Source organism: Pectinophora gossypiella, chromosome 14, assembly GCF_024362695.1.
Source record: "Pectinophora gossypiella chromosome 14, ilPecGoss1.1, whole genome shotgun sequence".
Taxonomy (NCBI): Eukaryota; Metazoa; Arthropoda; class Insecta; order Lepidoptera; family Gelechiidae; genus Pectinophora; species Pectinophora gossypiella.
The window spans coordinates 13,196,502-13,214,263 of record NC_065417.1 but is presented as its reverse complement, the minus strand read 5'-3'; the positions used below and the strand labels follow the sequence as shown (position 1 = coordinate 13,214,263).

The window sequence follows — 17,762 nt, the reverse complement described above, 5'->3', positions numbered from 1 at the left end:
GGGTATGTCCATACAAACTCCAAAAAAGTTTCATTCTAATGTTTCTAAAAAAAGTATCTCATTTGATTAGGTTGTCAAGTAGCCTATTATATTTTTGCTAGATCTCCCAATATACTAGAAATCAATAAATGTACAGGTGCCCTCGCGGCACGGCGTCTATCGCATACACGTAGATAGCATTTGCTGCGTCTATTAGTTAAAACCCTCGATATAATTCGCGGTGTGGTTACCGTGCGGACCCCTCGCACGGTAAGAAAGCTCGCTAACAAACAACCATTATAAATTATAACAGATAATAGTTTAGAAGGTATTTTATCACGCACATTCATGGAGCTGCTAGGCCTCTTTCGTGACTTATTTTAGTTTTTCCTCTGATAGTAAAGGTGGATTCACTACTTTGCCGAGCTGTTAACATTCTACACTAAGTGGGCAAGATTCACAACGAAATAAAAGCCTAAACGTAAAACTACAGCAGTTTAATCATCTCTCCAAGTCACCAGCACGTCATCAGTCCTGTATCTTTGTGTGATCGTAGCATCCTTCATCTCCATACGGGTTCCCGAGGCATGTGCCAACGCCCCGGCGTGGGCTATCATCACTCCGTTGTCTATGCAGAAGCGCTCGTCAGTCGCGAAGATCTTCGCTCCTCGTTCCTTGCACATAATTGCCATCATGTCTTGAAGACGCTCGTTGCAGCCGACGCCGCCGACTATAAGAACCTGTGAGAAGTTCGTGTCTGGAGTTAGTAAAAAGCTTATTTTTCTATTGTTTAAAACTGTAAACTCTTAAAGATATGTGCATGAAAATATTTTACTTTACGTTTTTTACTAATTTTTATTTTCAATTTGTATAACATCCTGAAGAAGCTTCAGGACGTTATGCTTCTGGAAGAAGTTAAGCTGGCTTACATAGTCAACAACAGCATGTATAATGGACCATCTTCTAGTCTAATCCGGAAAACTAAGCCAACTAACATAGCATCAAGTTTATAAGACAGAGCTACACATAATTATCATTAGACTGGAATACCAGCAAAGTCTAACAACAAGTGACTGTTGTCTCGTTTACTTTTGACGCAGAGTGCTGAGCGCATCGCGCGATAATTTCAAACATATGGCGATGTATACAAGCATTTCCGATGCTCAACGCATCGCGACCCATAAGTGTGTATTAAATTACCTCATCAGAGCTACAATGGGCCATCGCTCGCTCAGTTATCTCAACAAGCATAGCAAACACAGTCTCTTGCAGTGAATAGCAGAGGTCGTCTGGTGTATACTCTTTGAGCAGGTCATCTATCTTGTCTTCCATGTATGAAAGGATACCAGAGAAGCTGACGTCCATACCTGTAAGAACAGATTTTATTTTTAAATTAATATAACATAAACTAATACTGAAAGAAAAGACTCTTTTCAATGACCAAGTCTTTGGGGCCTTTGGTGGCTTAATAACACCAGGGTTGATGACATGGGCCATTGACCTCACAACCCACACAAGAGAAGACTGACTAAGAAAATGGGCTGGGATTTTTCTAAACAATGGTGCTGATTCTAGTACACACCATCTAATTATATTTTAAGTTATACCTGTCACTTTCTTATCCGCCGAAAAGGAAAGGGACGGATGATTGACAACTGTCAATTTTCCAAATAAAATTATTAGGTATCTTTAGGAATCAGGGCCATTATCTTACAATAAGTTTCTATAGTCTATATCCTACAATTTTTAATGAAATGTCTTTTTACAATTTTTTACCTTTAACACAGTATGGCAGGTGCAAATATTTCTTTCCTTTCTTAGCTGCTTGCTCAATATTGTAGCCAGGACTTGGTGCATTTGACAGTTTTAATACTCTTGCAAACCTGTGACGAATAAATAATAGTTTATCATCTAATTATTATTATGTTGGATGTCAAAAACAAATAAAAAAAAAACACATTCTCCAGTATTTTATTATTTTTTAGTAAGCAATTTAATATGCTCATGCTGGGAGTGACCATACTAAAAAAGTTTAAAAGCTAATGCTGAAAAGTAAAAAAAAAAAAACAATCTTACCTATCTAAGCAGTTACCAACAGCTATATCAATAGTTTCCCCAAATATCCGGTACCTCTGTCTGGAGTACGCAATTATTTGAGTGTTGCCACCACTCACATATAGTACTGTAGGATTATTGGCTTTGGTTATTAGTCTGCCCATTTCTATGTCTGAAGTTTATGGATGATAGGATATTATAACATAAACATAAGCTCACAACTATATCCCAACAGGGAAAGTCAAAGGTACATCCATTGCAAGATGAACTAAGTACCCCCACACCTCACTGAGCTTACTGTTAGACCTACGTACATACATAACATATCTAAAGTGGTAAGGTAAATGATGTGAAAGATTATGCTTAAGTGAATTAATGAAATTAAAATAAATAAAACAGCTACAACAAACAGCTTTGTATGCTCCATACCCCCTCCGGTTGATTGAGGGGAGGCCTGTGCCCAGCAGTGGGACATATAATATATAAGCTGTTTATGTTATGTTAAAACAGCTATAAATAAAATGTTTCAAATTTTGAAGTTTGTCTATTAATAATTAACTTTGCATAGTGCTAATATATTCATATGTCCATCCCGCTATTATATACAGGGCGTTAGTGACATCGTAACGAAAACTTTGAGGGGTGATTGAGGCCATGATTCTGAGACGATATCAAGTGGAATTTTCCATCGCAAAAGTATGTAACTGAAAATAATTAAAAAAAACACAAAAATTTTCATGAATATTCAGACTAAAAATTCCACTTGATATCAACTCAGAATCATGGTCGGTGTCACTAACACCCATACCTACTTGTATGGCTACCATATGTACTTGTGCGGGGTGTAAGTGACATCGTAACGAATACTGAGGGGGATGATTCAGCTGATTATTCTGAGTTAATGTCAAGTGGAATTTTCCATCGCAAAAATATAGAATTGAAAATAATTTTAAAAAACTAAAAAAAAATCATGAATTTTGCGACGAAAAATTCCACCTGATATTAACTCAGAATCATGGTCTGAATCATCCCCATGAGTATTCGTTACGATGTCACTAACACCCTGTATACTGCTATTATAATTTCATCCTATACCTAAAGGTTGCTTGGAAGAGATTGCTGTCTTAGCAACAAGGACACTTTTTGTACTATTTATTTTCTTATGTTGATTTAAGTTTGAAAAGGATACGTCCAATGCAATGATTCACTCCCAAAATAGGTTTTTTCCACAGAAGAGCACAAGTTCTGGCTACTATGGCACAAACCGAGAGAGGTGCCCCCATTCCTGGGCCTTTGGTGTAGCAGACCACATCTATATCCTGCGGGGTGATCCCCGATTGTTCCAGAGCCTCCTTTAAAACCTCGTGAATGTTTTGCTGATGATGCTCTGCAGTTTCTCTTGGTAGAAATCCTGAAAATATATTTAAAAGGAACATTTGCTTTTTCTCCTAAGAAATTATCTTGAATTATCCAGTGAAATACAGATATTTCACTGTCACAAGACGTTTGTGGCTTTTCGCTCTTTATTGTTAATGAATTTTGATAATAAGTACATATTGAGGTTAAAGGATTTCCCTATCTTCAAATAAAAGTAATCGACTATTATGCTAAAATTACTACGTGGAATGTTAGCATCACTTCCAAAATATCGGGTTGTAAAACATTTTATTCATATTTTAGGAGACTTCTAAGAAAACTTTACTAAAATATGAACTAACCTTCACCGGGTGGTGTAATGTAAGTTCGCCGGCAATTTGCAAGAATTTCTCCATCTTTCACGATACCTACACCAAGCTTGTTGGCACTCCCTTCAAACCCAATAGCTATAACCATTTCTAAGTTACTTAATTCACATAAAATAAGAATTATTTCATTTATGCACTCGTGTTTACAAAAATATTTGTAAATTTTGACATTACTTTTTTTTATTGCGGCACTGACATGGCAACGAATTCATTTATGCATATTTTTTATTTTAATTTTCAGGGCTGGTTGCTAGATTTTTAAGCTAAGGCAATCACATGTAAAATGTACCAGGAGTTCATAATTACTTTATTGGTGCTGATTCTGACTGACACCAAATGAATTTGAATGTTCTAAAACTAGCTCTGACCCTTTTTTTACTTATCGTAAGTGAAGGATGGTACTAGTTTTAATGCTGTCGATTTGTAGGTAGGTACGATAAGGGTACGACAAATACAGGCACACAGATTGTTGTCAAGTTAATCGAGAGTGGTACACAGTCTTTGGGTAGACACCATGTTTGGCAAATGAAGACTATTCTTATGAATGATGCGCGCGATAACCCAAATTTACACCGACGTAATCGTAGGCGCAAATCTAGTTGTATAAGGTTGAACTGAATAAAACCACTATTTATTTGATTATGGAAGTTGAGAATATATTTTATTTAATAACATGCTTGGCACATTGAGGAATACTTTATATATTTTATTTAGGATAAATATAAGCACAATAATGGTTTAATAAAATACATCATTAAATCCATCCATCCATCATTATTTTAGGTGAAGTAATTTTAAAGACCATTTCCGGTCACAAGACACATTCTCATATTAATATAAAGAAAACATGAATTCGTCAGTAACTGACATAAGGTAAAAGCTGCTGTAATAAACATTCCAATTTTTGACGACTCTAGACATGTTTTGACAATTTGGGTAAGTACATCGTGTAGGGTTGTTAGGGTACACTTTATACTCAAATCCGTCAAATCGTCATTTGTTTGGATAAAGTTTAATAACACTGTCAAATATGTAAATGCGACAGGGTTCTAAAGTATATTAAATACAGTTTTAAATGCCACCGCACAAATTATAACATTGAAATATACAAACAAACACTTTACAAATCGTCGCCTTATAGGGAAGTAAGAACACGTAAGCGGCTTTTTAAACAGTGAATTTCATTAAATTAATTTATTTCCGGGTAAAAACTGAAACCATGTATTTTTACCTGGATTGAATTCGCGTGTCTATTGCGAGGTTTTGGTAACAAAAATTACACCCGGATGTGATTTTTCAAAAAGACGCTTACGTGGTTTTCACTTTATGGCCACGAAAATAGACTAGAGTTTAAGCTGTCGTGGCTTGAGTGTCGTCATTGACTTCATCAACAAAGTCTGCTAACATATCTTCCACCGTCACATCTTTGACGACAACTGCATTTTCAGTCACATCGCCATTTTGTAAAGGTTTCTCTGGAGAAGTATTGCCATTGACTTTGATATCCACGATTTTGGGATCACCTGATTTCTTTTCCAATTCTACTTCCAGGGAAATGGTTACATCTTGCCCGCAAGTGATTTGTACATCATCAGTATCATTTGAACTTGGTATGTTGTCTCCTTCTAATTTTTCTAGCACTGTAACTTTTTCGACATTTGAATTTGGATAGTCGTACGCTACTTCCATTGATAAAGGCGTTTCTTCTTCATCATCATTTGACATATCTAATGGCATTTGTGTTTTAGCTTCATGTATTGTTGTAACTGTATTTACAGCATCTAAGATTGGTTCAGGCTGTGTCGAGTCTATTTTGTCATCAGAAATTGTGTCAGCTTTATCTTTTATTTCCACTTGCGTTACATCATTGTGAATATCTTCGCTAACCTTTACATTAGCACTAACTTGTTCCATTTCTTCATCTTGTCTGTCTATTTCATCATTAGTTATATTTCCTACGACAGTTTCTTCAATTGCACTTACTTCATCATTCGCTACAATGCTTTCTTTAGTAGTTTCAATAACAACTATTACTTCTTTCGTAACACTGGATACTGCATCAGAATCGTCACTGATCGCTACAGATTTGACTGATTCGCTGCTGATACTAATTTTATCCTCCTCCACCTCTTCAACTTTCCGCTTTTTATTTGATGGTTCATCTAGTATTGTTATTAGCGCTTCTTCCGTTTGGTTTGGTAGTCTGAAAAGAGAAAGACTGGTACAGTAATAGCATAGAATAAGAAATAATACTACATATTGAACGGCAACTCTGCGCTCCACACCAGCTAGGTTTACGCCAAACCCCCCCCCCCCCCCCATCGTTTTCAATCATATGAGCGTCAGACATCACACACACAGATGCATGTGTACGATAACCTCAATGTGTAGTGTCTGAGCAAAACAAGGTGTTTTTGTATGAATTGTCCGGGGTTTGGTAATAGCATAATATCAGCTGTTTGTTCTACAGATGCCTCGGGGGTTTGCACGGCAACCACTACGGTTCGATTCCCGGTATCGTACTTTCACCAATCACTTATTAATTTATCTTACGTTCAATTTTCTCTGACACAGTTGGCTTGACCATTATAGATCAGCTCACCTATCTCGTTGGTCTAATAGAAAGCACGTTGAGGCGTGGGTACTTAGTTCATCATGCGATGGATTACTAACCTATCAGCTCCTAGAAAGCTAGCGAGAGCAGCCCTATTCTTCTCGGAGACTTGTCTCCTCTTCTCTGGTCGCTCTTCATCTTGAGACTCTGCTGGGGTTTCTAGTGCGAAGCTGAGAGGCGGTGGCGATTGGAATAGATGCATTCTTATGTCGAGCAGCGCACGGGAACAGAAGTTTGCAATCTGAAAATTTTAAATAAAGTAGGTAGTTTGTTTTCCATATTACTGATGTTGTAGCAGCCTCCAAAGAGCCGACGCCAGCTGCGCCATCTATTCCAAGTACTGAGTATTTTCAAAATTGTTTTCGAATTTGTTTGGACCAATTGGATCATAAATGATAATTGGATTATCGAATAGAGCGCGCGCAGTATGTTGGAATATAACTAAGGATTGACGATCCAACGGTGATACTTTGGAATTTGTAAAATATATGCTTCGTGTTGTGCAAATATCGTTAGAGCATATCATCACATCGGTAAGCGCCATCTATGTGACGTGTGCGGAACTATTTGGTCGACGTGAGAGCCACTGACCTGTGTGTGTGGCGCGGCGCTGAGCGCGCTGTACAGCTGCAGGCAGTGCTGCGTGTGCGGCGGCGCGGCGGGCGGCGCCGACCTGCGCGCCGCCTCCAGCGCGCGCAGCAGCCACAAGCGGCGCGCGGCCGGCACCGCTGCTAGGGTGTAGCACTGCTTCACTAGGACCTCTTGGAATTTCTAGTGGGAGAAAATGTTACGTGTTATTTTTTTTCTCCCATTTAAGATACAGGCTAAGATCATGAGACCATTCTGCCTATGCATCAGTAAACTGTACCTGATACGTCTTTGGCTTCAAGAATATTCCACAGGAGTCGAGGAAGGTCTCCGCACACTCCAGAGCTGCAATGGCTACCTCGTCGCTCACTTCCTCAGAACTAAAAGGACGAGTTTTTATAATTAGTGAACACATATTTACGTGTTTGCTTCTATGCTGGACTGAGAGCGAATGGAAACCAGAATGCGTTCAGCTGCTTATCTTCCCGAGCACTGTACTCTTGGTATATACCCCAGAGTAATTATAGACAGATTTGAGGAGCTCGGTGGCGCAGCGGTTAACGCGCTCGGTCTGCGATTGTTGAAGTTAAGCGACTTTCGCAAAGGCCGGTCTTAGGATGGGTGACTACAGAAAAAAAAAGTTTTCATCTCGAGCTCTTCCGTGCTTCGGAAGGCACGTTAAGTCGTTGGTCCAGGCTGCATTAGCAGTCGTTAATAACCACCAATCCGCACTGGGCCCGCGTGGTGGTTTAAGGCCCGATCTCCCTATCCATCCGTAGGGAAGGCCCGTGCCCTAGCAGTGGGGACGTTAGTGGGCTGGTGATGATGATGATGAATTATAGACGGGACTTGCCTTTGGGCATAGAATAAGGAATAGAACGGCAACTCTCCGCTTCCCACCAGCGTCTGAGCTAGGCACACACACAGATGCGCGTGTACGATAATGTCAAAGTGTAGTGTCTGTGTAAAACGAAGTTTTATGTGTCAAGTGTCCGGGGTGTGGCATTAGTGTACTTACAGTTTCACCTTTTCTTTCTCGCCTGGCTTGGCGACGGTGACTGCGTTTCCTGGTAACATCGAGTTAGCCAGCATCCTCTTTGCCTTTTTACTCAGATTCTTCATTGACTGAGTGTTCATCTGCAGTAAAAAGAATAACATTATATTTACAATTGAGGACCTCGGTGGCGCAGCGGTAAACGCGCTCGGTCTGCGATTGTTGAAGTTAAGCAACTTTCGCAAAGGCCGGTCATAGGATGGGTGACCACAGAAAAAAGAAAGTTTTCATCTCGAGCTCCTCCGTGCTTCGGAAGGCACGTTAAGCCGTTGGTCCCGGCTGCATTAGCAGTCGTTAATAACCACCAATCCGCACTGGGCCCGCGTGGTGGTTTAAGGCCCGGTCTCCCTATCCATCCGTAGGGAAGGCCCATGCCCCTGCAGTGGGGACGTTAATGGGCTGATGATGATGATATTTACAATAGTCACTGTGATCCTGTGGCACACCGGCTTGCTCCTCAAACGGGGAACGCTGGTTCGAACCTCGGCACCTGCATCAATGAGCTATTAAGTCATCTTAAGTGCAGTTCCCACTAACACAATTGGTTCGATCATTATAGACGGCGATACGGCTCACCACCTATCACGCTGGTCGAACAGAGAGCTCAGTGAGATGTGGGTACTTAGTTCATCTTGCGAAGGATGCACCTCTGACTGCCCCAATTGGGATATAGTCCTGAGTTTATGTTATGAGATGAAAGACTATTGGTACTAAATTTGAAATGTATGGTATAACTAATATGTAAAAAATGTTATGGTTATGGGATTTTGTGAATTTGATTTATTAAAATATTTTGTTTTTGTAAGAACGGCCCTGTGCGTAGGTTTTTATTGCAGCTTCTTTTCCTCGGTTATACAGGTTGTGAGAAGCGCAGTAGTTTTAGGTGGATGAGATGTTTGTTATGTAAAAATTTACGATTCAAAGTGTAACTATGATACCTACTGGATAAAGATATTTTTGAATTCGAATTTGTTACAAAAAATAAAAAAAGTGCTCAGATTTAGTACCAAAGGCAAGCATAAAAAAAAAGAAAAAAAAAACAATGAATGATGAGATGAAATGTATAGAAGGGACCAGATATGGTATAACTTACCTGTATCTCCATATGGTGTATCGGCGGCGTTATGTCGTTAAGGATGTGGTTGGTCAACTCCATTTCCCAGCTCAACTTGCCGCGGTCCTGCGCCGGCCGATGTGTGTGGAGGATGCTCAGCCACCGCGCGAGGCTATCATATGCTGCGACGCGGGCTTTCCTGGAAACATTTAATAGTTAATAAAGTTGTTTTATTAGACACTCAGAGGAGCTCGTTGGCGCAGCGGTAAACGCGCTCGGTCTGCGATTGTTGAAGTTAAGCAACTTTCGCAAAGGCCGGTCATAGGATGGGTGACCACAAAAAAAAAGTTTTCATCTCGAGCTCCTCCGTGCTTCGGAAGGCGCGTTAAGCCGTTGGTCCCGGCTGCATTAGCAGTCGTTAATAACCATCAATCCGCACTGGGCCCGCGTGATGGTTTAAGGCCCGATCTCCCTATCCATCCATAGGGAAGGCCCGTGCCCCAGCAGTGGGGACGTTAATGGGCTGATGATGATGATGATTAGACATTCAACTACAACACACAAACACTATAAACACACTAAAATTATAAACATTTTAATTATTTTATTTTTAATAGTTTATAGTACAGTTTATAACAAAAAGTGTTATTCAGATAAGTGATGTTAGCGACGCTACATTTGGCGCGCGACTTGTTGCAAAACATATTGCCCAACGAGTTGAAAGTTAGCACGGAACTTTTGTTTAACAATGTTGTCTGTCTACGCATCTACTACACGTGTGTTGTCGACAACATGTCGCCAGAAGAACTAGTGTTGTTGCGTGTCATGTCTCGACAACAATTGACAACATTTCAAATTTTTAAGCCGTGGTTTTTTTGTGCTATTTCGAAAATACTTGTTTAAATAGAAGACACGTATTTTTTCTTTTCAAGATTTTTCCACTAGAAGTTACAAAAAATATTTTTTGAAAATTGGATTCTGCCATTGATAGAATGAAGGCAGTATAATGTAATGTACCTTTGCATGCGTATTTAAAACAAGTCGCAAACAAAGTGTCATGTTATGTATGACATTTACTTTTTTTATAATTTTTATGTAAAGGTCTGAACTTATTATGCCTTCCTCTTCTGACCTCGTGGATTTTTCAATATATTTCTATTATTACTGAATTAAAAAATCTGAAAAAATGTGTTTTGTGTAAATCATAGAAATATCTCGAAATGGTTTTCGATTTAAGGCACCTTAGTAAAAATGAAATGTTGTCAATTGCTCAACTAACGATGCTCTCTAAACAAACAACTAGCCGCGTGACATGTTGTGCTTCAGCTGGCAACGTCGCGCGTTGTTGTGCAACGTTGCCGTACAGTCATGAGCAATACAATGTACCCACTTCAGGACTCTGTCGCACTAACATATTTGACATTTAGTGAGACTTACAGTTCAAATTTAATGTGACATGGTACCAAAGTGTATACATATTAATGCTCGTGACCGTACATGTTGAGCGTCATGTGTTTTGCGTTAATTGCTTATAGTATACAATACACATTAGAACCATGTCGCTCTAACTTATTTGACAAACTAAAACAAAGTCTTACTAAATGTCACATGAGCTATTGCGACAGACTTCTAACTTGTCTGTATACCTACATAAGATCACACCTATTTCCCGTTGGGGTAGGCGGAGACCACAAAATTCCACTTATTACGATCCTGATGCACCACCATCGCTTCCTCAACTCTCATCAAAGACATTAAAAAACAAAGACGACTGATGAAACACGATTGTCTGTCTGCTTTTTCTGTCTTTTAATCCATTCTTAATTCAAACATACAGCGATCTCATAAGCGGAAAACATACATACATGCCCGTAATCCCTAATGGGGTGGGCAGAGCCACAAGTAATCAAAGACAACTTGCAGCCACTGTTCGATGTCGTAAGCTGGATATGATGAACCTTATGGAGATAAGGGATCAGCCTATCATCATAACATTAATCCATCATGTTAAACGACATAATCCTTTGTCATAAGCGGAAAAGTAAATAATTGTGTAAAACAGTACTATTTATCATACCCTGATTGATTACTAGGGAAATCAGTGCTCCATTTCAACGTCTGCATGGTCATTCTGAAGATGAGCGGCGAGTACGGAATGAGATTGGATCCCAAACTGAAATAAATTATTTATTATTAATCATAGTATTTTTATTTAACACAACACCACACAACATATGTATAAGCGAATATGTTTTTTCAAGCATATAAGTTATACTACGCATGAAAAAACAAAACACACAACTAGAACACGCAACTTTTTTTCAATAATCATGCAACATTTTAACGCTGAGATGACGACTGACAGAAATAAATGGAAGAAGAATACATGTTGTGTCGACCGCACGTAGAGAGGGATAAGGGCAGGAGGATGATGATGCAACATTTTAATAAAGAGCTATCAAACTAAATACGATTCGATGTCGATGACGTCGGCTAATCATTCTTATCTTATCTTATTTAGCCTATACGATCCCACTGCTGGGCAAAGGCCTCCCCTTGATTTTTCCACTCCTCTCGACTTTGCGCGATCTCCGGCCAATCCTTGCGATAAGCATTGAGGTCGTCACACCATCTTTTACGCGGTCTGCCTCGACTTCTAAGCCCGCCCTGAGGTATCCAGTGGGTAACGACTCGTGCCCACCGCTCCGGATGCATCCGACAAACGTGTCCGGCCCAGTCCCACTTCAGTTTGGCGGACTTTTTCCCTACATCAGTGATACCCGTTTTGGAGCGCAGTGTAGTGTTTCATTTCTAATCATTAGATTTATGTAAAAGTCAGTGAATAAAGGCTATTTTGGGTGAATTCCAGAATTTCAAGTTTGGTGGCAAAATTTCATATTATTTTTTCGTGAAAAATTGGGTTCCGACATGAAAAAGATCCAAAAGGATCCTCGGTTCCGACATGAAAAAGGAATTTTTCAATTCCCAATTTCTCTAATTTTTCACAAAAAAATTATATGACAATTCGCCACCAAACTTGGCACATTTTGATATTCACCCTTTTCTTTTTAATTAAGTCTAAATTTATTTTATCTACCTAGATAGATAGAAAAAAAACTAGATATTTTTTTTGTATTTATCAAACTAAATTAAAGTTAAATTCCTGTCCGCCACAATCAACAAAGACAGCAAAAAAAAAAAAATCTTTAAATAACAAAAGAAAAAAAGCGTATGTCCAAACCGTACATACCAGGCCATAAGCGCATCGAGGGTCCTGAAAGCCTGTGTTTTGACAACAAGCACCTCATCCGGATTCTCGTTGCCTGTAGTACTGCTGGACATACTGAGCGCGCGTAATACCACGTCTAAGATCACAGAAGGCCGGATCGGCTTCGCCACTGGGTATATTTCACTGTGAAATAAAAATATGTGTGTGTCTATGGTTTTAGAAAATAGTTAATATGTAACAATATAACATAGCATCACGCCAGTACGGAGGCAGAGTGTTAGTAAATGTACACTTTATGCGCCCAATCCTCGCCAGTTAAGTCCCTTGTAAAAGTGAGCCTATTGCTTTAAATTTACGCGGTTATTATCATAATTAAAACACAAATAACGGGTTCTTACCGCGTTTAAATGGGGATATGAGACTCCCAGAGGGAGAGAACCCGTTATTATGTGTTTTAATTATGAGCCTATTGCCATTAAAAAAGAGTTAAGAATGTAAGAAATAGGATCTGTACAATAATGCAACCAGAGGATTATTATCATTAGATACGGAAATTGAGTCAGATATAAACTGGCCAAACTGACTGAATGGCTTTATTGAAACAAATGGTGGCTTACTTTGCAAACTGACGTATTTGAATTTTTTTGCTAAATAATCTGTCTTGTTGACGATAAAAAAAGGTGCAAGTCAGATTCGCTAAAAAATTCAGATATGTCAGTTAGCGACGTCAGCGATGAAATCATAACGTCATATTCAAAACTCATTGTTGTCTTTCCAATTTTTTTTTGTGGATGCGAGGCCTGTGCCCTTCCCGTATATAGGCTGTTTATGTTACGTATGTATGTAATACTTACACAAGCATAGCCTGTATAAAGATCAACACGTTTTTAAGGCGAGTGCAGAGTAGGTTTTGCTTATTATATGCCTTGGTAGTTGAGTCAATCTCTGATAGGGTTGTCACAAAGTGAGTGGTGGCTGGGTGTTTTTCCTGTAACAAGAAACATGTTAATCAATGACATATCTTAAAAAGTATACATAAACTGCCTATATACGTCCCACTGCTGGGCACAGGCCTCCCCTCAATCAACCGGAGGGGGTATGGAGCATACTCCACCACGCTGCTCCACTGCGGGTTGGTGGAGGTGTTTTTACGGCTAATAGCCGGGACCAACGGCTTAACGTGCCCTCCGAAGCACGGAATCATCTTACTTTTTCGGACAATCAGGTGATTCAAGCCTTAAAAGTCCTTACCAAACAAAGGACAGTCTCACAAAGAGATTTCGACAATGTCCCCATCGAGAATCGAACCCGGACCTCCAGATCGTGAGCCTAACGCTCTAACCACTAGACCACGGAGGCTGTCAAAAACTGTTAAAAAGTATATATTTACTTAATAAGTTTGTACATGGGCATGTATTTATTGGATAATGTCATCATCATCATGTCGCCCAAACCGTATCCGGCGACGGCGACTCCTAAATATCTATCCCGGGTCGTTGTTGTGGTGGGCTCTCATGTGGCTGGCGAAACTGAACTTCGACTTGAAGGTCGGTCACACGGCACACAATAAAGGTGGCCTGACGAATTGAGTGTGTAGTTATGGGAGGGTTTCGGTGACGCAATCTCGTGGCATGTGAGATACCAACTGTTAGTTGGGAGGATCATGCTCGTCTTAGACCGGAATGGCAGCGCACCGTTCACAATAGCGTGGATTTATTTGAAGAGAAGCGTTTACAAGCTCGACGCAAAGCGCCATATACGGAAGACTCAACCGAAACCCTCTTGGCTAATGTACAAACTGCTGCGCGCAACAACCGAATTCCACGCGAACGAAGTCGTTGGCAGGAAATTAGTTCGAAATAAATAAATGTAATAAGAACAAACCTGTAGTTTATCCATGTCATAAATATCAATAGCATGAGGGAACACACTCTTGAGGAGTAGGTGAGCGGCGCTGCAGAGGGCCGACATCTGGTCCCTCCAGCATGACTGGGCTGTGGCTGCCTTCTCTTTGGTTGGACGTACCTAGGGATGTTATGATGAGGATCTTATGATTATAGTCTTCTTCTTCTTCTATCATGTGGGGGTTGGGAGGTGGATGACCAACCTCAGCAACCATAGTGTCAGAGTAATATTCGTGCCGCCAAAGGCTCCTGACATGGCTCATTTTTACTACTGCATACTTATAGCAGTAAGTAGTCATGAGCAATCATGGCTCATCTTACTTTCGGACAAACGCGTGATCAGCTTATAATGTCCTAGCCCAACTAAGGATTACAAAGTGATTTTTATAATATGGCCAGAGTGGTTCCGTCGTGGTTAATTGTAATTGCAACCAGAGGTCATCAATGTTACACATAAGATGTTGATATGTTACTTTGCTTACCCTTTGCAAAAGATGTGCACATTTTGCTGCTTCAACGGCCCTACCATAGTTGGTGCAGTCCAAGAAGTGACTCAAATATGTTTCTATTTGGAGTCTGTTAGAAATACAGTATTTTGGGAACCTGAAATAATTATTGTCTTATTAATAATATAAACATTGTCTAGATAGAAATGTAATTTCTTTGAAATTAAGCACATTAGAGGTTTTGAAAATGATAACTATGCCAACTCTCTTCTTCTTCTATTGTGTGGGTTGTAAGGTGGATGACAGCAACCTTGGTGTCAGAGTTATTATTGAGCTAATAGTAACCAGAGTTCATCTTACTTTGGACAATTGAGCCTGTAATTTCATAACCAAATACCTCAGTTTGTTTTTTTTTATTCTGCTAATATGCGATCAGTCCCTCGACCATAAGCAGTTCCGTTATATTGCCTGTGGGTAATATATAATAATATACAGTGGGTAATATAGTTTGGATAAAGAGATTTTTGTAATATGTCTGCACAGGTATTCAAACCCATGACCTCCAGATGGTGAACCAGTGGACCACAGAGGATATAAAAATTAATTTGACCAAAGAATCAATCGTCTTTATTATTCATTAAGCAGCAGCACCCGCACAAACGATCACTTGGCTGGTAAAATGCAAAAAGCATTTAATTATGCCAGACACACATTGAAAAAGCATAACTTTTTCTGATCCCGTTTTAACAGGACACTTGGCAACGTCTACGTGAATGGACCTCCAAAATGGTCCTACAGCCATGGTTCCTATATTCACATACCAACAATGTAATATTAAATAGGTTATATTTACCGGTCAATAACACTGGCGAGAGCACGCAACCAAGCAATACAATCGGTCTCCTTATGCTTCAACAAATTTGCGAAGAACGGCGTTAAAGCCTCCTTCACGGCATCACTCTTATTTGCGTCCACATCCCGAATTTTTTGCAATATTTGATCTGAAAAACAACATGTTCCTGAAACGATACTACGTCTACCTTTCGGTTAATATTTAGGGACAAAACAGCGAGTTTAAATGTTAAATATTGTTAAAAGTTTGTAAAACTTACTCATTTTATGATATTATAAGCAAACTGGTAAAGAAAACCCACTGGAAATCACTTATTTAAACTTAAATTAGGAATATAAACACGGAAAAGTGCGACACATGTGCCATTTGAATCGAAACTTTTTTTTTTTTTTTTTTTTTTTTTTTTCTCTTTGGCGTCATGCGACTTGCATATTTGCCATTAAATGTAGATTTGAATGTAGAGGATAAAGACTTAGGAAACGTTTATGGAGATAGGAATTTGGATAGGAACGAAATTTTGAAATAAAGGATCATAAGGTAAGGTAAGGAATATCAATATACTTACACATATAAATAGGTATAAAATAAACATATATTTAACTATAATTTTATATTATTTACTTGAATAAATGTGGCTAACAACTTATATATTTGAGGATCATTAGAAGCAAGTAGGACCGAAATAGATGTAGGAAGAGGGACTTTTTGTAATAAAAGATTTTTAAAAAGAAGGGAGTTGTCATGTAGAGGGCAAGCCAGAAAAATGTGGTTAACATGACCAGTATCCAAACCACATTCACAGTCGCCACTTGATATAACGCCAATCTTTGCAAGGAAAGAGGCACAGCATGTATGACCGAGCCTCATACGTATGAGGCAGGACGTTGCTCTCTTGCCAACTTTAACCCGGAAGAACCAAGGCTTGCTTAAAATAATTGGTTGAATTGATGAATAAAATTTACCTTTGGTCTGAGAACTCACTGCCCATTCATCCCCCCAATATTCATGAAGATATAAGCTAGGTAAATTAACTAAATCATGGGTGTAGTTTTTATATGTAAATAAGTCACCACTATCCACAGCCTCTTTAGCAAGAAGGTCGGCTTTGATATTGCCAGGTATTTTGCTGTGTCCAGGGATCCAACAAAAAGAAACTGAATACCCTAGGCGAATACATTTATACAGTGACCTTCGTATATCTATAATAATCGGAAATATTATTTTAGTTCTGAATGGAAATTTTAATAAAGCCTGAAGACTGCTTCTAGCATCTGAAAAAACTACCGTGTTCTTAAGTTTCATGGTTATAATGTAATCTATTGCTTTAAAAAGACCTAAGCATTCCCCAGTAAAAACAGACGTTTCTGGTGGCATTTTAATTTTCTGAATTATATTATACTGAGCATGGTACACTCCCACACCAACATTTCCTGATGACGAGAGCTTTGATGCATCCGTGTATATATGATGAGCATGAGGCCATTGTAAATCTTTTGTAAGACAGAACATGGCACTTACACTAGGATCACTTCTAATAAAGCCCAAATTTAGGGATACATCAGGGGATAGAACTAAAGGTTCAAATTCGTCACAAAACAAAGGATGTGCAGGCTGTCTGTGAGTGGGGGCTTGAAGATATATAAACTTTTGAAAACTTTTAACAAGACATGGGATAGGTTTGTGGGACCAATAAGGGGAAGAAAGTGTAAGATCAAACAGTAACTGAAGTTTCTGGTAAAGAGGGTGGTCGATAAGTTGAAAAGACCGAAATATAAACTTATCACATAAGTATTGACGCCTTAAATGCAAAGGAGGGTCGGAACATTCTATTTGTAAGCAGTTAGTTGGGCTGGATCTCATGGCACCACAAATCAATCTCAGAGATTTGTACTGAATGGAATCCAGGTTCTGAAAAGATTCTACGCTACCTGGCACAAGAATGAAGGTACCATAGTCTATTATGCTCCTGATTAATGCATTATATAATAACTTAAGCGAATAAGGGTGCGCACCCCACCAAACTCCTGCAAGGCATCGAAGAATATTAAAATTACGATCACATTTACCGGTAACGTATTCGATATGATGTTTACCCGATAATTTATCGTCAAGAATGACGCCAAGGAACTTTGCTGAAGTTTTTACTGGGATAGGATTATTATTAAATGTAACAGTTACAGGAGGGATCATTAATCGTCTTGTAAACACAACTACAGAGCTTTTAGGAGAAGAAACATCTAG

General features: G+C 39.2%; 2 protein-coding genes across 2 annotated transcripts; both read right to left on the bottom strand.

Annotated features, from left to right (window-relative positions):
- Positions 1–461: 461 nt before the first annotated feature.
- Positions 462–4,109, bottom strand: LOC126372788 (tRNA N6-adenosine threonylcarbamoyltransferase). Its single transcript, XM_050018686.1, has 6 exons — positions 3,753–4,109; positions 3,224–3,445; positions 2,056–2,206; positions 1,756–1,862; positions 1,180–1,346; positions 462–719 (listed from the first exon to the last, which is right to left on the bottom strand). Exons 1-6 carry the CDS (start codon positions 3,865–3,867, stop codon positions 477–479), a joined length of 1,005 nt encoding a protein of 334 aa, XP_049874643.1. The 5' UTR covers positions 3,868–4,109; the 3' UTR covers positions 462–476.
- Positions 4,110–4,770: 661 nt separating this feature from the next.
- On the bottom strand, positions 4,771–16,065 carry LOC126372732 (proline-, glutamic acid- and leucine-rich protein 1-like). The gene is made up of 13 exons (XM_050018597.1): positions 15,781–16,065; positions 15,522–15,669; positions 14,705–14,825; positions 14,203–14,343; positions 13,173–13,306; positions 12,340–12,501; positions 11,167–11,262; positions 9,129–9,288; positions 8,000–8,118; positions 7,262–7,361; positions 6,985–7,164; positions 6,453–6,634; positions 4,771–5,982 (listed from the first exon to the last, which is right to left on the bottom strand). Exons 1-13 carry the CDS (start codon positions 15,782–15,784, stop codon positions 5,130–5,132), a joined length of 2,400 nt encoding a protein of 799 aa, XP_049874554.1. The 5' UTR covers positions 15,785–16,065; the 3' UTR covers positions 4,771–5,129.
- Positions 16,066–17,762: the final 1,697 nt, after the last annotated feature.

Bases quoted from the DNA above. Each gene is read 5' to 3' on its own strand.
- LOC126372788 (XM_050018686.1), bottom strand. From the start codon at position 3,867: ATGGTTATAGCTATTGGGTTTGAAGGGAGTGCCAACAAGCTTGGTGTA. The intron at 3,446-3,752 runs GTTAGTTCATAT...ATATATTTTCAG, and splicing joins CATTACACCACCCGGTGAAG to GATTTCTACCAAGAGAAACT. The intron at 720-1,179 runs GTAATTTAATAC...AACTTCTCACAG, and splicing joins CCCATTGTAGCTCTGATGAG to GTTCTTATAGTCGGCGGCGT.
- LOC126372732 (XM_050018597.1), bottom strand. The intron at 14,344-14,704 runs GTAAGCAAAGTA...TAACATCCCTAG, and splicing joins GTGCACATCTTTTGCAAAGG to GTACGTCCAACCAAAGAGAA. The intron at 6,635-6,984 runs GTCAGTGGCTCT...TAAAATTTTCAG, and splicing joins GCGCCGCGCCACACACACAG to ATTGCAAACTTCTGTTCCCG.